Here is a 24,727-nt window from a genome sequence, read left to right on the forward strand (position 1 = left end):
TACTAAAAAGCAACTCCTCCATCCAAAAATTATTATTTGCAAAACTTTTCCGTTTGAAGGCAAATGTTAAACTTACCAATAAACTCCTGACAATCTTTGTGAATAGTGTTCTGTTCTGGCAGGTCTAAAATACCATCCCAAGATGCCAAACTATCGCCTTTTCCTGCAACATTTAGAGCAATCTGGAAGAAAGATTTTTAAAAAGCAACTAGCTTCATATGTTATTTCTCATTCTTGGAAAATATGCTATAATAATGGCTGTCTGAATTTAGGAATAATAATGCCAACTTCAAAGATTACAAAGTAATGAATGTATCTATATCAAATTTTACTACTTCATGTTGATCCAGTTAATAAAATGAATTACACAAAATATTTACATAACTATATATGTAAATTTAATTCAAGCAAATGTCATCAACGCTATAGAGTGAAAGTTTGTGTCCCCTCCCCCAAATTCATATATGCTGAAACCTAATCCCTGATGTGATGGTATTTGGAGCTGGGACCTTTGGGAAGTAATTAGGTCATGAGGGGGAAGCATTCAAGCGCGGGATTAGCCTTCTTATAAAAGAGACCTCACAGGAGATCCCATCGTGGAGCAGCAGAAATGAATTTGACTAGGAACCATGAGGTTACCTGTTCAATACCTGGCCTCGCTCACTGGGTTAAGAAGCCGGCATTGTCCTGAGCTGACTAGGAACCATGAGGTTACCTGTTCAATACCTGGCCTCGCTCACTGGGTTAAGGAGCCGGCATTGTCCTGAGCTGTGGTGTAGGTCGCAGATATGCAGCTCGGATCCCGAGTTGCTGTGGCTATGGTGTAGGTCGGCAGCTGTAACTGATTCAACCCCCAGCCTGGGAACCTCCATATGCCATGGGTGTGGCCCTAAAAAAAGCAGGGGGTGGGGAAGGAGAGAGAGAGACCCCCACAGACTTCCCATTGTGGCTTAGCAGGTTAAGAACCCAACATAGAGTCCGTAAGGATGTGGGTTTGTTCCCTGGCCTTTTCAGTGGGTTAAGTGTCCAGCATTGCTATAAGGTGCAGCATAGGTCCCAGATGAGGCTTGGGTATCATGTTGCAATTGCTGTGGTGTAGGAGGCAGCTGCAGCTCCGATTCAAACCCTAGCCTGGGAACTTCCCCATATGCTGCAGATGCAGCCCTTAAAAAAAAAAAAAAAAAAAGGAAAAAAATTAAAAGAGACCCCCAAAAGCTCCCCTGTCCCTTAAACATGTGAGGACACAGTTTAAGCAACTATTATTTTTTTCAATTTAATGATGTTATGGTTATTTTAAGTCTTTATCTTTAAATTTTCATACTGAAATATTTTAGTGTGCTAATAAAGATTTGCTTTAATATAAACCAGTGGATGGATGGGAGGAAAGGATAAGAAATCCTTATCCCTAATCAAACAAGACTGGCCAAATATTGATAACAGCTAAAGCTAAGTGACAGGTATGTGGAAGGTTCACGAAACAAGTCTCTCTACCTTTGTATGTTTTAAATTTCTGTAATAAAATATTCAAAATGCATGTGCCATTGTAATTCCACTTCTTTTACATATATATGCACAGAGGAGAAAAAAAGTAGTAAGATGTACACCAAAACTTTTATTTGTTTTCAGGGCCACACCCATGACATACGGAAGTTCCCGGGATAGGGGTCGAATCGGAGCTGTAGCCTCCGGCCTATGCCACAGCCACAGCAATGCCAGATCCTAGCCCTGTCTCTGTGGCCTATATCACAGCTCACGGCAATACCGGATCCTTAACCCACTGAGTGAGGCCAGGGATGGAACCCACATCCTCACGGATACTAGCCGGATTTGTTTCCACTGGGCCAGGACAGAAACTCCCCAAAACATTATTATGTGTTTTACCTATAAGTGGTAGATAACAATGATTTTTATCTTATCCTTTGCCTATACGTGTTTTAACAAAGGGAATGATTTCATTTTTTAAAATCATAACAAAATCTTAATTTAAAACAAAATAAAATGATAATACACATGTAGAGAACAGCTAGAGAGAAAAATAAAGCAAAGGAAAAATCTCCTGTAACTCCAACACCCAGAAACCTGCTCCCTCTCCCCTTATTTATTTATTTATTTATTTATTTATGTCTTTTTGCCTTTTCTAGGGCCGCTCCCTCGGCATATGGAGGTTCCCGGACTTGGGGTCTAATTGGAGCTGTAGCCACCGACCTACGCCAGAGCCACAGCAACAGGATCCGAGCCACGTCTGTGACCTACATCACAGCTCACGGCAACGCCAGATCCTTAACCCACTGAGCAAGGCCAGGGATTGAACCCACAACCTCATGGTTCCTAGTTGGATTTGTTAACCACTGCACCACGACAGGAACTCCCCCCACATTTTTTTAAAAATATGGCTGAAATCATTCCATATCTGAAATATAATTATATAATAATTCTATTTTACTCATTGGTTGCATTTTTCCATTTCATTAAACAATCTTCATAAACGTTATTTCTAATGGCTACAAAAGAAAACACTGCCTTTCAAAACCTAAATTATTAAACATACCGAACACTACAGAAACACACATTTTAGGAAGCTGCTCTGTTTGATAAATTTTCAAAATGTGTTAAGCTCGTAAAATTATAAAGTCCTCTGCAATGAAGACAGCTAAAAATAAAAATTCTAAAATATTATTCTTAAGTGATTACATTTTACTTGTTTTAGTTTCCAGTTACCTTCCAAACTTTAGCCCTCAAATCAGCAGGCAGTGGTCTCCCTTGAATTATATTTCTCAAAGTTTCAAGATCACAACCTCCTGCATCCAGAGCTTCTTCAAGATCCTTTTCCCTGAAAAATAAGTCCTATTTATTAAAGATAAATTTTATTTTTTCTTCCTCAATAATCATATATAACTATGGCCTATTTAAGGTAAACGTCTAAGAAAAAAAGGTTCCCAGCAGCGAAAACAAAATGCCAAAGCACATACTGCATTTTGTTTTCTTGAAGGGAATCTTGGGTTTCATAGTTAATTTACTCTTACCTTACACTTAGTTCTAGCAAGCTTAGCTATATGTTTTCTAAGATTAAAGAAATTTAAAAACATGAAACAGGGCAAAGAGCACTGAGAAGTCATAGTAATAATAATATTCACAGTAGTAGTTAATGACTAATACTTTCACAGTACCTTTATCCCAGGCACCATTCCAAACATTTCACATGTGGTTTTTTTGTTTGTTTGTTTAATTCTCACAATAACCCTATGAAGTAGGTTATACCACTGGCTCCAGGTTACAGACACAAAACTGAGGCAAAGAGGGGGTTGTATAGCTTACAGTCACACGTCTAGTAAGTAGTAAAACCAGGATTCAGATTGTAACATTCTGGTTCCAGAATTTATGCTCTTAACATTATGCTAGATAGTGGCAAGGAGGAGAAACCATAATACTAGGCCAAGAATACTAGTACAAAACCACACATACATCATGCCTAGAACAGTGCCTGGCTTACGATAAATGTTCAATAAATGTTAGAGGAACAACAAAAACAAAACTAATGGCATCACAGTGTTTATTGAATATTAAAGCAAAATAATAATATCATCAAGTAAATCAGTTATGTTTAGTCTGCTATGTTTAAGGAGAAGAGTAGAAATTAAATCTTACTTTCACTTTTATATGGTTAAAATAATAATTTTTTTTAAAACTCTCACAAGTTTAGCCAGGAAATAATTACATAAAATAGCTAATTCCTTCAGAATTCATAAAAGCTGTGGTTCCAGTCACTGTTTATAATTTTAATACACAATACATAAGAAATCTGTACAAATAAAAATCCCTAACTTAGCCAATTTCTAAAATTCTTTAAATAGGCTAAAAGGCAGAGTGTCTCACTTGGATCAGGAAACCAGGACTTTGTCACACTTTGTAGATCTTGAGGAAAATAAATTACTCCTATTACATATTCTCTCAATAAGATAATGCAAATCTCCTCTATTGATAGGATTCTAAGAATATTAGTTTAAATGTATAAATCTGAAGTGCTGCCCCCTTAAGGGAAAAGAATTAAGTGAAAATGTAATCACTTGGGATCATAGTCAACAGAAAAGCAGTGATCAACTTTGAAAGATTTCTTAACAAAACCGCTACAAACTAATACATGTAACAATCTAACCAGCAATCACTCAGGAAACATTTTGTTCTTTTGCTATATGGTTACCAAAGTGCTGGACCAAAAGAAAGAGACTTCAAGTCTATTGCTGAGAAACAGTTAATTAAAGCCTGTATTAAAAAAGCCTGGAGTTTATCTATTCTATTTGGGCAAAATGTACAAGATAATCTATTAAGAGTTTGAAGGTTTTTTTTGTAATCAGTAAACAAAGAAAATTTAATGGACTCTTTGAAGAATAAGTACCATTCTTTACATATTTATTTATTTGGTTGCCTGGTGGCATATGGAGTTCCTGGGCCATGGATCAGATCCAAGCCACAGCTATAACCTAAGCGGCATTTGTGGCAACGCTGGATCCTACCATTCTTTTAAATGTTTAAACATGTAAATGAACTGAAAATACCATTTAATGACATAAAATTATTTTTATCAAGCAATGAAGAACTAGAATTTTTCTATTTTTCAGTGCAAAATCTTTGGTTTCTTTTTGAAGTAACTTTGCCAAATTCCTTACTATTCCAGATAACAAAGTCAGTACTCTGGGGCAAAATGCCCAAGCCTCAATGTACTTTTAAAATGATAACAAGTACATCTCTGTTGACACAGCTGCTACAGTACCTTTATGCTGCCCCCAGGGAACCACAAATGTAGTTTCCAGGAGCACAATCATAAACAAGAAACCAGAAAAATGCACCAACTTAAGTGGTCAAAGGCACTTCTCACAACTAAATAATTAAAAAAGTAATGTTACCTCTGAACAAGGTATCCAAAGGTTCAGTTATCAGACTTACAACACTACAAATGTGCTTGTAAAAGTAATAAAAAAGCTGAAAATAGTGAAGTTAAATAATTCATAAAAGAGTCAACTTCCTCTCAAGAGATAGGAACTCTGGCATTTAGCTCCCAGATAGAATTTTCCTTCTCCAAAATCAAGTTTGTTTTTATTCTTAAACAAGCAATACCTAATGTTCAAAAGCAAAAGCAAAACACATGTCCAGTGGAATATGACTGAGTGAGTTGTGATTTTTTAAGTCATCTTTGATGATGGTGGCGTCTAACTACCCTTACAAACTAAAGGTAGTTAAAAATGTACTGGACATTCAGACAGGCCTTAAAATAGAAAACTGAAGGCCTTGTCCATTTATCTTAACAAGTATGAAAAACAATTGTCTTCTTTGCACAGAAGGTTTAATTCAAAGCAAATCTAAAGTCTAAGGATTGGAAAGAAGCAGAAATGCATCTCTTCCTAACTCTAACTTTGTGACCTTGAAATTTTAACATATGTTTGTATAATACTATAGCTTACTGTAAATGATCTATCAATGACATATTTTCAAAACCTAAATAAAACCTAAGAGAAATTCCCCATACGTGATGATTTGTGGCAAAATCACCTCATCTAAGCATTGTAACCAAAGTTGCTTTAGAATTACAGCAAGGCAAACAATGTGACTAAATTTATATGAAATTAGCTTAATGTTTATACTTAAGCTAGCAACTGAATTCGATTTTTCTTCCTCAACCAAATAGTGAGTAACTTCTGGCATATGGAAGCATTTACACAAAGCAAGTTAAGGAGGTGAGGGGACATGAATTTTCAAACACTACCAAATTAAACATTCATTTCTAAATGCTTCTAGGATTTAAAAATTCAATTTGAAATTTTGTAATTATTTTCAAAATAAGCCACACACTGAATCATATTTAAAAGTTAAATCAAGTTTAGGGAGTTCCCTTCGTGGCTCAGTGGTTAACTATCCCAACTAGGATCCATGAGGATGCGGGTTCAATCCCTGACCTTGCTCAGTGGGTTAAGGATCCAGTGTTACCGTGAGCTATGGTGTAGGTTACAGATGAGGCTTGGATCCGGCATTGCTGTGGCTATGACAAAGGCCGGCAGCTATAGCTCCAATTTGACCTCTAGCCTGGGAACTTTCATATGCCTTGGACTCAGCCCTAAAAAGCAAACAAACAAAAAATAAGTTAAATCAAGTTTAAAAGTTTCTTGTTGTGGCTCAGGGGTAACGAACCTGACTAGTATCCATGAGGATGTGGGTTTGATCTCTGGCTTCCCTCAGTGGGTTAAGGATCCAGTGTTGCCATAATGTGTGGTATAGGTTGCAGACATGGCCTTGATCCAGTGTTGCTATGCCCAGCAGCAGCAGCTCCAATTTGACCCCTAACCTGGGAACTTCCATATGCTGCAGGTACATCCATAAAACTAGAACACACTCCCACACCACGCACAAAAATAAATTCAAAATGGCTTCAAGACTTAAACACAAAACAAGACACCATAAAACGCGTAGAAGAGAACACAGTTGAAACATTCTCTGATATCAACCATACAAATGTTTTCTTGGGTTAGTCTCCCAAGGCAATAGAAAAAAAAACAAAAATGAACCAATGGGACCTAATCAAATTTATAAGCTTTTGCACAGCAAAGGAAACCATAAAAAAAAAAAAAAAAAAGACAACCTATGGAATGGGAGAAAATAGTTGCAAAGGATGCAACCGACAAGGGCTAACTCTCCAAAATATACAAACAACTCATACAACTCGAGGGCACAAAAACAAACAACCCAATTGAAAAATGGGCAGAAGACCTGAATAGACTTTTACCCAAAGAAGACATATGATGGCCAACAGGCACATGAAAAAAATGCTCAACATCACTAATTATTAGAGAAATGCAAATCAAAACTACAACAAGGTACCACCTCACACCAATAAGAATGGCTATCATTAATAAGTCTAAAAAAAACAAATGCCAGAGAGCATATGGAGAAGAGGGTACCCTCCTACACTGTTGGTGGGAATGTATATTGCTACAACCACTAAGGAAAACAGTATGGAAGTTCCTCAGAAAACTAAACATAGAACTACCGTATGATCCAGCAATCCCATTCCTGGGCATATATCCCGACAAAACTTTCACTGAAAAAGACACGTGCACCCCTATGTTCAATTCAGCACTATTCACAATAGCCCAAGACATGGAAACAACCCAAATGCCCATCAACAGATGAACAGATTAAGAAGATGTGGTATAGGAGGAGTTCCTGTCGTGGCTCAGTGGTTAACAAACATAACTAGGAATCATGAGGTTACAGGTTCGATCTCTGGCCTCGCTCAGTGGGTTAAGGATCCGGCATTGCCGTGAGCTGTGGTGTAGGTCATAGATGTGGATTAGATCCCATGTTGCTGTGGCTCTGGCGTATACCGGTGGCTACAGCTCCGATTAGACCCCTAGCCTGGGAATCTCCATATGCTGTGGGAGCAGCCCTCGAAAAAGGCAAAAAGACAAAAAGACAAAAAAAAAAGAACTTATCTATGAAACAGAAGCAGACTCACAGATATAGAGAACAGACTTGTGGTTGCTGGGGGAAGAGGGGGGTGAGGAAGGGTTGATTTGGTAGTTTGGGACTAGAAGATGCAAACTATTATATATAGAATGAATAAACAACAGGCCCTATGCTATAGCATAGGGAACTATATTCAATATCCTGTAATAAACCATAATGCACAAATTTTTAAATAAATAAATAAATGAAATGAAGCAGTGGAGTTAAAAAAGCAAAGAAGGATATTCTGACCCATACTACAATACAGATGATCTTGAGGACGTTATGTTAAATGAAATAAGTTAGTTACAAAAAGACAAATAGTATAGCGTTTCAGTTTTACAAGATGAGAAGAGTTCTGGAGATTGGCTGCTTAACAATAGGAATATAGTTAACACTACATAACTGTATACTGAAACAGTTAACATAAGTATTATGTGTGTACTCTATCATAATTAAAAAAATTCAGGAGTTCCCGTCGTGGCGCAGTGGTTAACGAATCCGACTAGGAACCATGAGGTTGCAGGTTCAGTCCCTGCCCTTGCTCAGTGGGTTAAGGATCCGGCGTTGCCGTGAGCTGTGGTGTAGGTTGCAGACGCAGCTCGGATCCCGCGTTGCTGTGGCTCTGGCGTAGGCCAGTGGCTACAGCTCCGATTCGACCCCTAGCCTGGGAACCTCCATATGCCGCAGGAGCGGCCCAAAGAAATAGCAAAAAGACAAAAAAAAAAAAAAAAAAAAAATTCAACTGCATTCAATACACCATAAAAGTTCATTATTCCAGGCTTTAGAGTCAGATCTGAACTCCAATCCTGCCCCAACTCAACAGCCATATATATATGATCTTAAGCAAGTGACATATACAGAAACACAGTGCTTACCTTAGGCTTAGGTAACACTTAAACAAATTCCTACATACAAAGTATTTATTGCAATAGTTGGCACACGATTCTTCAATAAACAGAGGCCGTAAGTACTACCACTACCGTTATTATTACTGAACAACAGCTGACGTGAATGACTTTTTCTTATCATAACAAAATCAAAGGTGATTTCCAATGTATTTTGACCTCTAGGAAGAGATGGGATAGGACTGGCACAGAAGTCCCCAGAAAAGGCAACGGACATAGTCTGGTCAGAAGGTGTGCAAAATCAGAACAGGCAGATAAGGAAGTAAAGAATCAAAGAGGAAGACTGAGACAGCACTGACCAGAGGCAGGCACAGTGCAGGTCTTAGATCTGAAAGCAAGAGCAAATCTCTAAAACATCTTTTTTTGGAAGGAAAAACATAGGAGAAAATCTTTGTAACTTTGGTTACAAAAGAGTTCTTAGATATGCTAACAAAAGCATCATCCATAAAAGGAGAAACTGATGAATTAGATTTCATTAAAACCAGAAGCGTCTCTTGAAAAGAAAAACAAGGAAGGAACAAGCCACAGATTGAGAAAAAAAAAAAAAAATTACATCTGAATAAAAGGACTTGTGTCAAAAAAAAAAAAAACAAAAAAACAAAAAACAAATGCTTGCAACTTAATAAGAAAAAAAGAAAAAAGCCTGATTAACAAAAAATGAGCAAGAGATTTGAACAAACACTTCACAAAAGAAAATATTTAAGGGAGTTCCATGGTAGCTCAGTGGGTTAAGGATCTGGCATTGTTATTGCTGTGGCATGACAATGACCTGGGATCCTCCACATGCCACAGGGGTGAGGGAGGAAAGAAGGAAGGGAGGGAGGGAAGAAGGAAGAAAGACAGGAAGAAAGAACAGAAGAAATACATGAGTTGCATATGAAAAGACATGAAATGCTCAAAATCATTAGTCATTTGGAAAGTAAAACAAAACCCATAGATAGCACTACAATTCCCACCAGAAAAACCAAAAGATTAATAGCAAAAAGTGTCATAGGTAGAAACTGCAACTTTCATACATAGTTGGTAGGCATGCAAGATGGAACAGAACATGGGATTTCAAAGTTTCCCATAAAGTTAAATATAATTATTTCCATGCAACCCAGCCATTCAAGAACAAAAATGTACATTCACACAAACACATATATATGAATATTCATAACAAACTGTAGTATAAAATGCATCACTATGCAAAATTTTAAAGGCAAAAACTATATGTAACAACATGGACAGATCTCAAAAACATTATATTTTTAGTGAAGAAAGCTAGGACTGAAGGCTAGTATACATTGAATAGTTCAATTTAAATAAAATTTTAGAAAAGTCTGAACTATAGGGACAGAAACAGATTAGTGGTTCCCAGAGCCAGGGGTAGGAGAAAGGGACTGACTACAAAGTAGTACAGGGAACTTTTTCAGGTAGTGAAGGTGCAGTGTTGGCTACATGACTGTATACATTGGGTAAAACTCATCAAATTGTACCCTGAAAACTGGTGCATTTTCTTATATTTACATTTTTTTTTTTTTTAATTTGGTTGCAACCATGGCATGCAGAAGTTCCTGGAGCAGGGATCAAACCCAAGACACAGCAGTGATCTGAGCCACAACAGTGACACCAGACCCTTAACCCAGTGTGACACAAGAGAACTCCTTTCCTATTTAAATAAATTTAAAATATGTAAGGCACCTTAAGATTCTCATAAATATATTTCACTATTATAAAGTTAATGGTATTTTTTTTTTAAGGCCACACACATGGCATATGGAAGTTCCCAGGCTAGAGGTCCAATTGGAGCTGCAGCTGCTGGCCTATACCACAGCCACAGCAATGCCACATCCAAGCAGTGTTTGCAACCTCCAACACAGCTCACAGCAACACTGGATCCTTAACCCACCGAGCAAGGCCAAGGAATGAACCCGCATCCTCAAGGATACTAGTGGGGTTCATAACCTACTGAGCCACAATGGGAACTCCAATGGTATTATTATTAATAAAAAATTTAGGATAATATATTACTATGGGACTTCTTTACATAGAATTTCAAAATAATTTAGGAATCAATAGTAAATTTATTTTTAAGTTAAACCAAGCAAATAAATGTATTAAAATACTACCTCTTTTTAAAATGTGAAAATGCTTCTGAGGATAAATTTTCTACTTTCTTCACTATCTTGGCAAGATTTCTGTTCATTTTCATAGGATTAAGCACCCCTTGTGACTAGTATTTGTCAGTGAAGGAGTAAGGCTTGGAGGGGAGTGTATGACTATAAAATGGCTTTTTCTAATGCAGATAACTGGTCTATATGGCACCTGTATTTTCTACTGTGACCTTCTCTTATAAAACAGTCAAACAAAAATTCAATAAACTACCTTTGTATTACTTTATTTTAAGGATATTATCCCATTTATAAAATCATATTAGAGAATTTGGCCAATGTATAAAAAAATTTAAAAACCAACCACAATTCTATTAACATGACATAACCACTGGTAACACTGTGTAAGTAACTTTTCAGTTCATCATATATATATGTATGTGTGTAAGTATGTGTGTAGAGAGACATACATGCATACAAAAAGTGGATTATATTGAATTCATAATTTTACACCTTGCAGGATTCATTTATTTAAAATTTTCAAAAATACACATTTCTGAGTCATTCAATATTCTTAAAAAATAAGATTTTTAGGAGTTTCCTGGTGGCACAGAAGGTAAAGGATCTGGCATTGCCACTGCTATGGCCTGGGTTCAAGCCCTGGTCTGGGAACTTCTGCATGCCGTGGGTATGGCCAAAACTGAAAATAAATAAATGAATAAATAAGGTTTAGAGTCTGTATCAACAAGTATAACCCATACTGGATATGGGCTAGGGGTTCCCAGCTAGGGGTCTAATTGGAGCTACAGCTGCCGGCCTAAGCCACAGCCACAACAACGCCAGATCCGAGCAGCATCTGCGACCTACACCACAGCCCACACCAACGATGGATTCCTAACCCACTGAGTGAGGCCAGGGATTGAACCCGAACCTCATGGTTCCTAATCTGATTTGTTTCCACTGTGCCGCATGGGAACTCCAGGGGAATTTTAATTCCTCCTTTTTTTTTTTTTTTTTTTTTGTCCTTAGAGGGGGTATTATTATCTGTATTCTCGAAAATGAAAAAAAATTGCAAGGAGAAAAAAAAAGATAATAATTCTCACCTCAAACATATATGTCTTAGCTTAGAGTATTAAGGTGCTACTAAAGAAACAATACCTCACATACTCAGTAAGAAGAAAACAACCAGTAAGAAGAAAACAATGGGGCATATATTTTATATATATATATGTATACACACACACACACACACACACACACACACACACACACACACATATATGTTTTTTCAGGGCTGCACCTGTAGCATATGGAGGTTCCCAGGCTAGGGGGTCTAATCGAAGCTACAGATGCCAGCCTACACCACAGCCATAGCAACACAACATCTGAGCCATGTCTGTGATCTATACCACAGCTTGTGGCAACATCGGATCCTTAACCCACTGAGCGAGGCCAGGGATTAAACCCGCACCCTCATGGTTCCTAGTAGGACTCGTTTCCACTACACCATGATGGGAACTCCTTGACGTATGTATTTTTTGATTTATTATTTATTTATTTTAGTTCCCCATACTGAAAACTGAAAGTATAAAAAAAATAAACAAATGCAATCCATATTGACAACAAACTTTTATTTCTAAAAGTTTACATATGTGGAGTTCCCGTCGTGGCTCAGCGGAAATGAATCCGAATAGGAACCATGAGGTTGCGGGTTCGATTCCTGGCCTCGCTCAGTGGGTTAAAGATCTAGCATTGCCATAAGCTGTGGTGTAGGGTGCAGATGCAGCTTGGATCTGGTGTGGCTGTGGCTGTGGCGTAGGCTGGCAGCAACAGCTCTGATTAGACCCCTAGCCTGGGAATCTCCATATGCCGTGGATGCAGCCCTCAAAAAGACAAAATTTTTATTGCACATGCTCAAAAATTCAAGAGTAAACTGAACTTAAAGGCTTAGCTGTAGATTCTCTGGTCACTGAGTACATCCAGGTGAACAAAGCCCCCAAGATTTAGCATGGGACTTACAAAGCTCATGGTGTGACCAACCCATACATGAGCTCTCCCCGCCACAATGATGATCCTTACTGAAAAAGAGCAGATTGTTCCTAAACCAGAAGAGCGTTTCTCAGAATAAAAATATATTCCAGAAAAAACCAAAGAAACAAAACTTATGGCCTGGGAATAAATCACACACACACACACACACACACACACACACACACACACACACACACACACACACACACAAAATAGCAAACGAAAGCTTTAAAAAAAAAAAAAAAAAGCGAGGGGAAAGAATTTCTATGGAGAAATCAGAATTCCTATGCATGGCTAGTGGAAATGCAAAATGGTGCAGCCAACTGTGGAAAAGTTTGGCAAACCTTTTTTTTTTTTTTTGGCTTTTTAAGTCTGCAAGTGTAGCACATCGAAGTTCCCAGGCTAGGGGTCATATCAGAGCTGCAGCTGCTGGCCCAAACCACAGCCACAGCAATGCGGTACCCGAGCTGTGTCTGCGACCTATGACACAGCTCACGCAACACCAGATCCTTAACCCACTGAGACGAGGGATCAAAACTGCATCCTCATGGATACTAGTCAGGTTCATCACCTCTGAGGTGAGATGGGAACTCCATGTTTGTCAATTTCTTAAAAAGTTACACACAGTGGAGTTCCCGTCGTGGCGCAGTGGTTAACGAATCCGACTAGGAACCATGAGGTTGCGGGTTCGGTCCCTGCCCTTGCTCAGTGGGTTAATGATCCGGCGTTGCCGTGAGCTGTGGTGTAGGTTGCAGACGCGGCTCGGATCCCGAGTTGCTGTGGCTCTGGCGTAGGCCGGTGGCTACAGCTCCGATTCAACCCCTAGCCTGGGAACCTCCATATGCCGCGGAAGCGGCCCAAGAAATAGCAACAACAACAACAACAACAACAACAAAAAGACAAAAGACAAAAAAAAAAAAAAAAAAAAGTTACACACAGAATTACTATATAATCTAGCAATTCCATTTCAGGGTATATGCTCAAAAGAACTGAAAGCAAGGACTCAAACAGATAGTTTTACAACCATGTTCACAGGAGCATTATTCATATCAGCCAAAAAGTAGAAACAACCCAAATATTCATTGATGTATGAATGGATAAACAAAATATGGTACACACACACACACACAAAATGGAATGTTAATCAGCCTTAAAAAGGAAGGAAATTCTGACACATGCTACAACACAAATGAACTTTGAAGGCAAATGCTAAGTGAAAAAAAAAGTCACAAAAGCGCAGAGTATATGATTCCATTTATATGAAGTACCTAAAATAGGCAAATTCATAGAGACAGAATATAGAATAGAGGTTATGAGGGGCTGGAGGTAAGGGGTAATGGGGAGCTATCATTTATTAGGTACAGAGTCTGTGGGATGATGAAAAAATCTGGAAATAGTGGTGATGATGGCACAACGTCAGGGAAGTACTTAATGTCACTGAACCATACACATTAAAACGGTAAATTTTATGTAATGTATGTTTTACCACATTAAAAAAGGCAACAATAGGAGTTCCCATCATGGCACAGCAAAAACGAATCTGACTAGGAACTATGAGGTTGCAGGTTTAATCCCCGGCCTTGCTCAATGGGTTAAGGATCTGGCATTGCCGTGAGCTGTGGTGTAGGTTGCAGACTCAGCTCGGATCCTCCAATTTGACCCCTAGCCTGAGAACCCTCCATATGCTGCAGGAGCGACCCTATAAAGCAAAAAAATCAACAACAAAAGCTTGTAAATGAATATTATAACAGTACTATATTATTCATAATAGTCAAAAAGTAAACACAATCCAAATGTCCATCACCTGATGAATAAATGTGTACTCATCACTGAAACACTAAGCAATAAAAAGAAATCAAGTGTTGACAGCATGTAACACATGCATGAACCTTGAAAACTAGGCTCTGTGAAAGAAACCAGACATAAAAGCCACGTATTGCATAATTTCATTCACATGAAATGTCCAAAATAAGCAAATGTATAGAGGGTAGATCATTAGGGCTTGGGCTGACAGGAATAAGATTGACTGCTAATGGGTATGGCATTTCTTGGAGGGGTGGTGGTAATGAAAATATTCTCAGCTTAGATCGTGGTGATAACTGCTTAATTCTGGGAATATACTAAAAACACTGGACTGTACACTTTTTTTTGGTAGGGCTGCACGTGCAGCATATGGAAGTTCCTAGGCTAGGAGGTCAAATTGGAGCTGCAACTGCCAGCCTATACCACAGCCACAGCAACTTGGGATCCCAGCCAAATCTCCAATCTACACCATAGCTCATGGCAATTCCAGATCATTAACCCACTGAGCAAGGCCAGGGATCAAACCCGCATCCTCAGGGTTACTAGTTGGGTTCGTTTCCCCTAAGCCACAATGGGAACTTCTGGACTGTACACTTTAAACAGGTATACTTTATGATTCATAAATTACCGTTCAATAAAAATGTCACAAAAAGTAACTGCATCAGAAAGAGTTTAGGAGTTCCCGTCTTTGGTACAGTAGTTAACGAATCCAACTAGGAACCATGAGGTTGGGGGTTCGATCCCTGGCCTGGCTCAGTGGGTTAAGGATCTGGTGTTGCCGTGAGCTGTGGTGTAGGTCACAGAGAAGCTCGGATCTGGCGTTGCTGTGGCTCTGGCCTAGGCCAGCGGCTACAGCTCTGACTGGACCCCTAGCCTGGGAACCTCCATATGCCACAGGAGCGACCCTAGAAAAAGGGAAAAATACATAAATAAATAAATAAAAATTTAAAAATTAAAAAAAAAAGAAAGAGTTTAAAGACTCTTTAATTCAGGGCTTTAAGAGGAAGCTATTGTGTCAAGCCCTCATTTACCATTTCAATGAAGGGAGTGTATCACTATGAAGAACCCAAGCCTCACCTTAAAGTTGTTAAGGGGCTAACAGCTTGCCTTGCCTCTTTAATTCCACAAATTGACAATACTTGTTTTCTGAGTTGGAAACAAATTGTTTTAATTATGAAGCTTCTCACTCTATCAAGTAAGTTAACCTCACTAGTTTTCAAAATTCTTAAAATCTAATCCTTTCTGTAATCATTTTAAAAATCAAAGACATTTATAGTTTGAAAAGACCACTTAGGACCTAGAATACATACAATCATCTAAGTTAAATGCAAAGTACAGAGAAACTACAGAGAAAACCCAAATTACCAATGTTTTTAAAAATTATTTTTGTGTCTTAAAGTGGTCAGGGTCTAAGACACATTATTATTTGATTAAAATAAAAAGACAAATGCTGTACTGGAGGAAATCAATAGAAGTCCAATACCTGCTATGTAAACACCTTACACATGTTATTTCTACTGCATAGGATATTGTTTAAACCTCTGACTGCTAGCAGTAGTATAGTCATCCGTCTCTTGGTATCCATTGGGGAATGATTCCAGGACCCCCTGCAAATACTAAAATCCAAGGATGTTCAAATCCCTTATATAAAATGGCTTAGTAGTGAGACAAGTTGGGACCTGGGGCCCTTTGCTACAGTGCTTGTACCTGGACAAACATCTCTTCAATAAAATGCTAAGAAACTCCAAGGGACTAAAAATAACTATGTCCATGCCCATATTATGGGAACAAGATGGGGTAAATTATGGACAATAAGATACAAATAACACCAAAAAACCCAACTGCCACTTTTGAAGAGCCAAGAGGAAAGTCAGGATACCATGAGCAAAAATGGGGATACTGTGCACATGCACCCTGCATATAACGTCAACAATGGGGTGGGCGAAATCACTTGAGCTATCGCTCTGGCCCAACTCCTGGAAACCAGCTTGCCCCTTTCCCACAGGAGCGAGCAAAGGAAGTTATTTGTTCTTGCTCCCTCTGCTGCAGCAGAGCCCCCAAATAAAGCCTTGCCTGAATTTCTTGTCTGGCCTCTTAGTAATTTCTATTCATTAAGGAAGACCAAGAACCCCGATCTGTAATAGTACAGTCAGCCTCTGTATTCCTGGGTTCTAAAACTACAGGTTCCAGAATTACGTCGGGCCCTGACTAGCATCCATGAGGACACACGTTCAATCCCTGGCCTTGCTCAGCTGTTTAAGGATCCGGCATTGCTGTGAGCTGTGGTGCAGTCCGAAGACGCACCTTGGATCTGGCATTTCTGTGGCTGTGGTGTAAGCTGCAGTTACAGCTCCAATTGGACCCCTAGCTTGGGAACCTCCAGATGCTTTGGGTGTGGCCCTAAAAAGACAACAAACAACAAAAATAAACAAATGGGAGCTAATTAAAAGTTTTTGCACAGCAAAGGAAACCCTAAGCAAAACAAAAAGGCAACCCACAGAACGGGCAGAAAATATTTACAAATGAAGTGACTAACAAGGGATTAATCTCCAAAATACATATACTCACCTGCAGCTCAATACCAAAAAAAAAACCAAACCCCATCAAAAAATGGGCAGAACATCTAAACAGACAATTCTCCAAAGAAGACATATAGATGGCTAAAAAACACATGAAACGATGTTCAATGTCACTGATTATTAGAGAAATGCAAATAAAAACTACTATAAGGTACCACCCTCCACCAGCCAGAACGCTGTCATCAAAAAGTCTACAAACAATAAACACTGGAGAGGGTATGGAGGAAAGGGATCCCTCTTATACTGCTGGTGGGATTGTAAATTGCTGCAACCACTATGGGAAACAGTATGGAGACCCCTCAAAAAAATAAAAATTGAATTACAATATCATCCAGCAATCCCACTCTTGGGCATCTATCCAGTGAAAGCCATGACTTGAAAAGATGCATGTACCCCAATGCTCACTGCAGCACTATAAACAATAGCCAAGACATGGAAGCAACCTAAATGTGCATCACCAGAGGAGTGCATAAAGAAGATGTGGTACATATACACAACGTATGTATATACAATATTCTCAGCCATAAAAAGGAATGAAATAATGGCATTTGAAGCAACACGGATGGATCTATAAATTATCATGCTAAGTGAAGTTAGACAGACAGTGAGATACAAACATCATATGCTATCACTTATATGTGGAATCTAAAAAAAAGGATACAATGAATTTATTTGCAGAAAAGAAAATGACTCACAGACTTTGAAAAACTCATGGTTACCAAAGGAGACAAGTTGTGGTGGGGAGGGATGGGCTGGGAGTTTGGGATGGAAATGTTGTAAAATTAGGTTGTGATAATGGCTGTACAACTATAAAATACAATAAAATTCACTAAATTAAAAAAAATGACAGGCCACCCTGCCCTTGTATACAATACACCCAGGCACAAGCTTCTGATCAATTACTTAAAACTCAAAAATGGCCAACTAACTAGTTGTGAGCACCAGCAAACTGTGTAACAATGAGTAAGAGTGGCAAATTGCCCTTGTGGAGTTGTGGTTTCATGATTTAATTTGTGCCATTACTTCTGGTTATTTCTTAATGCCCAGGTTATGAGATATCAGCACCAAAGCTTTGTCTGAACTTATGTGCTACTACTGTTAGCACACCTGTTACAAATTACTACCACACCAAAACTCCTTACTTTGTTCCTAAATATTTTGTGTGATATTTGTCAGAAATGGAAATAGGGGAGTTCCCTGCTGGCCTAGTGGTTAAGAACTCAGTGTTGTCACTGCTGTGGCTCAGGTTTGAACCCTGGCTAGAGAACTTCCGCATGCACGCACAGCTAAAAGAAAAAGAAAAGAAAAACAAAGAAAGGGAAATAAGAGAGCTTTGTTACAGATTCACTTGTACAGTAGATATGGATGGAATTCAATGACCATGCAATTTACTGTTGTTATTATTTGTTTTGTTTAGTTTTGGGGAGTTTTTTTTAGCCATACTCGCTGCAAGTGGAAGTTCTCAGGCCAGGGATCAAACTCGCATCACAGCAGCAACCCATGTTGCTGCACTGACAAGGCCAGATCCCTAATCCACTGAGCCACAAAAGAACTCTACTATGCAAATTAAATATCAATCCCAAACTATCAAAACATTTTAATAACAAATAGTATGATGACACATTGGAAATAAACATGACACCTTACAGTCCATAAGAGCAAAATTTGTTAACTGTGAAATCTTGAAGTTACAGTATTTTAACACAATGCATATTTGAATGCTAAGGGGGGAAACACCTCATTCACCAGCTTTAAAAATAATAATAATAATGAAATGGTGTATCAGGATTAGATCCACAACAGCAGCTTTGTGAGACTTCCTTATCAAAGTAACCCTCTGAACAATCTGTGTTTAACTAGGATCTTGGCCAACTAAAGAAAGCGTTAAATCAAGTCCTCTTGGCTTGACAGGACAAAAAAATATGATAACTACAATATCTTAGCACTGTGCAATAGGCAAAGGAGACAGAGATCACAGAATGCTGTTCTGTAAACTGCTAAAATTAACTATAGTACAAATGGAACAGATGCTTTAAATTTTCATGTACTTATTTTTGATCCATAATCCATGTAGATCAGATTGCATGGGCATACCAATGGTGCCCCTTCTTCTGATAAGAAAAAACTCAGGAATTTTTCTGTAAACATTAAAAAAAAAAAAAACTGTTCAAACTTTACCATACGTTTAATGCTGCAATGCATTATGCAATGCATAACCTTTGTTACAAAATGAAAGAATATCTCCTCTACTAATGAGAAGTTAACTTTAGAGAGTGCTCTATACCCTTTTCCTCTTCATGCTTCCTCAAAATAAAAAATCCCCAACACATTGTTCCTTTCTATACATACAAGGTAACTTCTAGCACTTTTAATGCAGAAAAAAATGCATCAGTTTTTTTTCCCCAACCCCAACCCCTCCAACCAAAGCACTGATGTGGAAACTGAAAGAGTTTATATCCTTTGCCTCAAGGAAAGAATGAGATGAAAACAGCACAACACCAAACACATAATAATCTGTTTCTACTACAAATTTCCACCTTACTTAAAAATGAAGTAAGCAATACCACCAATACCACCAATATTTCTTTTCTTGAAACTATCATTTTGGAAAGTAAAGGAATAATTACTATAAATGAGGTGACAATATTTTGCAACATTTGGGCAATTCTTTCAAAAGGTATTCTACCAATGGAGATCATAGTTTGGCAAAGAAATGCATAATGTGTTTATTTTTTTAATCTAAATTCCAACCATCAGCAATAACTTATTCAATAAAAAAGATGGTATTTATTTTCATGTCAGTGGTTATATCTAAGTGGAATCTACAAAATAAACTCAAGAATGTTTGGTATTCAATTGCATACTTATACAACATGAATTCATCCTTCTATGTGTCATTTTTATACTTCAAAACAGTGACTAGACTCTTTAAAGAGGGACAATAACTACGAGGAAGCTATTTTAAAAGCAAGCTTCTTATTTCTCCAACATCACTGAATAAAAACAAAACAATTACTGAGATGATAAAGTTATTAAAACTTTAACTGTTTACATATTTGTTTTTTGGCCACACTCATAGCACATGAAAGTTCCTGGTCCAGGGATTAAACCCAAGTCACAGCAGTGACAATGCTGAGTCCTTAATCAGGGAACTCCTAAATGTTCTAACTAAATATTACTGTTGTGCTCTAACTGTAAATAAGTAAATTAAAATAAATTATAATTTTATTTTCATATGACATAGGTACATATAGTATAACTGTATTACTTATATATTTATATTGTTTAACATATAGTTATATACATTTATTTAAATACACACCATATATTAGACTATCTAGATTAACTAGATATACCTAGATGATACTGTAACCATAATATCATAAGATCAAAACTAACCTATTTAAGTGATTTTTAGCAAAGAGGTATGAGAACACATTACGCTAATCAGAGAGATACAAAGTTATAGTATATAATGCTCTGTGTCACATCCGAGCATGTCAATTATGAACTGTCCCTTTTTGTGGATGCAAAAAAGACAATGTGGTACACAACTTATGCATACCCTTAGGGTCTTGTAAATGCCATGGATAATACACACATACCTTAACAAAGCACACCTTTGAATATTACATCTTTCAAAACAGTTTACGATAGAGTACAGGATTAGCATATTTTTAACTGGGCTCTCTCTAGCTGTCTGTTAAAGTTATTTGATAACTACACGACATATAGGCAATCAACTTTAGAAAGAGCTCAGGGCTTCAACAGCCATGAGTTTAAGTCCCAGACTTTCTACTAACTGGGTCTCTTTTCTAACCTTCCTAAGCCTTTTCCCTCATCAAAAAAGCCTTTTCTCTCAACAAAAAAAAAAAAAAACAAAAATTCATAATTTCCCTTTCTCGTAGAATTGTTTTAAGAGCCAAAATGAGATAGTATATATAAGCATTATATAAAGGATAAAGCTCTATGCAAATATATAGCATTTTCTTGAAGTTTCTCACTGAAATATTAAATAGCACCATAGCTACTAGGTTTTTTTTGGGTTTTTTTTTTTTTTTATTTGTCTTTATGCCATTTCTTGGGCCGCTCCCGTGGCATATGGAGGTTCCCAGGCTAGGGGTTGAATCAGAGCTGTAGCTGCCAGCCTACGCCAGAGTCACAGCAACGCCGATCCGAGGCGAGTCTGCAACCTATACCACAGCTCACTGCAACGCTGGATCCTTAACCCACTGAGCAAGGCCAGGGATCGAATCCACAACCTCATGGTTCCTAATTGGATTTGTTAACCACTGAGCCACGACAGGAACTCCTGGATCAGGTTTTAAATGTTTCAATTTTTTTCTAAAGTATTGTATAGCATCCTGAATACAACCAGTATTTAGTTAATGTTTGCTGAAAGAGTTAGGAATGCTTTCCTAACCTGTTTTGCTTTTTGATACATGTGGGGGGGGGGGCACTGTCTTTGGTTTATACCAAGTAGAATCCACATTTCACCATAAGCAGGAGAAATGATTTGCCAAGCAGCCATTATCAATTCTGTTCAGAAGACACCTACTCATGAATTGGCTGTGTATTGCAGTACACTTAACTGGTGCTTCACAATTACTTGAATTGCCACACTGTACCTAAATAGAGAATGCACCTGTACTCTCAGCAGTAACTACAAATAAATGGAAATAAATTAACCCAATACATTTCTTCACTATGCAAAAAAATTACTAACTCTTACCTGTGAATATTAGAATATCCACAGGAATAAAATCCTAGAAGTGAATTATTATTTGGGAATTACCTCCAAAGACAGTAAAATCTGAATTACAACATTATAGCATAAACAAAATAAGTCTTCATAATTTCTATTTTTTGTCTGCCCTCTACCTACAGTTTACAAAATGAAACAGTGTCATTTAAAAACCCGTAATTTGGAGTTTCTGTTATGGCTCAGCAGGTTAAGAACCCAACAGAGTGTCTGTGAGGATTTGGGTTGGATGGATCCCTGGCCTCACCCAGTGGGTTAAGGATCTGGCGTTGCTGTGAGCTGTGTCATTGGTAACAGACACGGCTCAGTTCCCACATTGCTGTGGCTGTGGTGTAGGCGGGCAGCTGCAGCTCTGATTTCAACCCCTAGCGGGAGAACTTCCATATGCCACAGGTCTTAAAAAGTCCTTAAAAAAAAAAAAAAAAAAAAAAAGAAAAGAAAAAGAAAAAGAAAGAAAGAAACGAAAGAAAGAAAAGAAAAAAAGAACCCTAACTCAAGTCAATACAGTTCATTTTCTCTTCATTTTCTGTAAGGTAATATTTAGTCCTCCTAGAACTACAAGCTGTCAATATTCTTAAGGAGTGGGTTTCATCCTCTTTCATATTAAATGTATTTCCTGTATATCATGTCTGAAACTGCAATCACCTACTCCTAAAGTGATATATTTTAAATCTCTATTTCAATGCTTATAAGATGGAAGCACTGAGAGTACTGTTTACAAAGTGCACAAAACTTTGAAAAAGACCCCATTATTCTCAAAACAATTCCTATTCACATCTCAAATTAATAGAAGCTTCTTTATGGAACTGATATTCCTACAATTTTAGGGAAAGTTTAGAAGCAATTTAAGAAGACTTGTACAAAAATTTTTAACTAAGCAAATTCAAAATACAAACAGTTGCACAATTAATGTGTATAGCAAAAAAAATTTTTTAAATCATGACTTTAAATCTTAAGGAATTATTTCAGAAAGGAAAGCCTCAGAAAATCAAAGCGTATATTCAATTCCCAAAGCTGGTTTCTTCAATACCAAGAATAATGAACTCTGAATTGCATTAATTTATTTTCAAACCTGTAGCTTACATTAACTTTTTAATTAAATTTAAATCATTTCAAACTGTAATATTTTTACAAGAATTTTTCCATGCCCTCTGAGCCTACAAGCTGAAAGCTTACACTTTCATATAGTTTAAGAGCTGAGGCAGTTTCTGATAACCTTGGCTTTCCATTTAAAAAAAATGACCATGACCATTACACCAGCAGACAATTACACAACTCACAAAAACAGTGGAGTAAGAGAATGTATATGAAATGACAACTTGGTATGTTATTGCACAGGATATTACAGAAGTCTATTCATTCACGAACACATCCAGACAATAAACATTTACTGAGCGACCTGCTAACAGCCACTGCCCATGAAAGGTAGTTCACTATCTAAAGAGCAATGATAAATCATGAAATCAAACAAATTTTACAGCATAAGTATGTAATACATATATAAATGTGTTTGTTGATTTAATATAACATATAGTATAGAGAGATAAATTTCTCTGACCAATTCATTCTGTGACATACATTATCTAGAACCCTGATAACTAGAGTAGGGTCCATGAACCAGAAATGTCATCACCCAGGAGCTAGTCAGTCAGTCCCAAGAAAATCTACTGAATCCGAATCTTCATTTTAACAAGATCTCCAGGTAATCCCAATGCACATTTAAATTATGAGAAGCACTTATCTAGAACATAATTACAATGATTATGTTGAAATGTTTCTTTTTAGTTTTTAATGTAGTTCCTAGAAAATTTTAAATTACATATGTGGCTCACATTACACTTCTATTGAAAAGTGCTGGCCTAAATCCTACTCATTTTTTCAAGGCCTAATTCAAACATGTCTGCCTCATGAAGTTTACCCCAAGAACTACAAGTCGACTTGGTTTCTGTCTCCCTGAACACTCATAATATTTTCATTCACATTTCCAAAGAACCCAAACAATTCTACCTCCTTAGCAAGTGTATCTGTTACAGCTCCTTAACTCCAAGATAAGCAAACTTAGAAAATAAACTATATCTAACTATACCTAACTATAAGTTTTCATCCACCTTGGAGAGTGCATGTACTAAGGCGATGCTTGCTATCTGCCAAATGAGAGGTGAATTTCTCAATTATTACAATATCTATCCCTCTCAATGACTTACACTTCTTTTACAAATGTCCAGGATTATTTTTAGGCAGAGAGAGTGCCAGTGAGCTGTATATGTATAATAGAAGCAAGCAAATCTAAAACTATCTAATACATGCTGTCAATACACTTAAATCCATTTTAAGTAAGTAAAAACTCGACAAGCTTCTAAAGGTTTTGCTTTTTTAAAATGACGTTAGCTTTAAAAGTGTTTTGGGAAGATTTCAAAAGTAGCAGACTTTTCCAGAGATTAACGACACTCTGTGACTAAAGTCTACCAAAAAATTGCTGGACGGAGTTCCCGTCGTGGCTCAGCGGTTAACAAATCCAACTAGGAACCATGAGGTTGAGGGTTCGATCCCTGGCCTTGCTCAGTGGGTTAAGGATCCGGCGTTGCCATGAGCTGTGGTGTAGGTCGCAGACGTGGCTTGGATCCCACGTTGCTGTGGCTCTGATGTAGGCCGGTGGCTACAGCTCCGATTCAACCCCTAGCCTGGGAACCTCCATATGCCGCGGGAGCGGCCCCAAAAAATGGCAAAAAGAAAAAAAAATTGCTGGAGGTCCTCATCACAACCCCCAGTATAAATCGGGTAAGCATGAAAAGGCCTGGGCGGAGCAAGAGCGATGTCCTACATCGCAACCCAAGCTCTGAAATCGAGCTGTAGGGAAAGTGGTAGGAAGGGAAAAAACTTGTGTGAAAGAGAAGATAGAAACTACTGGAACGTAAAATGAGAAATAAAAACTAGGACAAAAAATACCTCAATTATGTATGAGGGATCCTCCCTAGGTGTATTTCTCAACCTCTGAACCCTCGGGCAAAGGTCGGGTTAGCAATTTCAAGTGGTCTTTTCTTCAAGTATTCAGGTGCC

The 24,727-nt window shown here is 37.8% G+C and overlaps 1 protein-coding gene and 1 long non-coding RNA gene across 9 annotated transcripts in view; one reads left to right on the forward strand and one right to left on the reverse strand.

The window, feature by feature from the left end:
• LOC146397769 (uncharacterized) overlaps positions 1-24,727 on the forward strand; it is a 119,093-nt gene that overhangs the window by 51,521 nt on the left and 42,845 nt on the right. The gene's annotated exons all lie outside the window — the stretch shown is intronic.
• TBC1D23 (TBC1 domain family member 23) overlaps positions 1-24,727 on the reverse strand; it is a 64,020-nt gene that overhangs the window by 38,841 nt on the left and 452 nt on the right. For 4 of the 8 annotated variants that reach the window (XM_084991596.1, XM_084991595.1, XM_084991600.1 and 1 more), the window contains exons 2-3: positions 2,719-2,830; positions 77-163 (exon numbers count right to left, since the gene is read on the reverse strand). Coding sequence is in view for 2 of the 8 variants with exons in the window: in XM_021071308.2 (XP_020926967.1) it covers positions 77-182; positions 2,719-2,830 (218 nt within the window). In the remaining 6 variants the exon portion in view is untranslated. Of the gene's footprint in view, positions 1-76; positions 183-2,718; positions 2,831-24,727 lie in introns of all 8 variants that reach the window. The other 4 variants (XM_021071308.2, XM_021071307.2, XM_084991599.1 and 1 more) reach the window with 1 other exon arrangement.

This window comes from Sus scrofa, chromosome 13 (assembly GCF_054392235.1).
Source record: "Sus scrofa isolate SSC_HxYL_T2T_F1_AM1 chromosome 13, Sscrofa_HxYL_maternal_Yorkshire_Landrace_v2.0, whole genome shotgun sequence".
Taxonomy (NCBI): Eukaryota; Metazoa; Chordata; class Mammalia; order Artiodactyla; family Suidae; genus Sus; species Sus scrofa.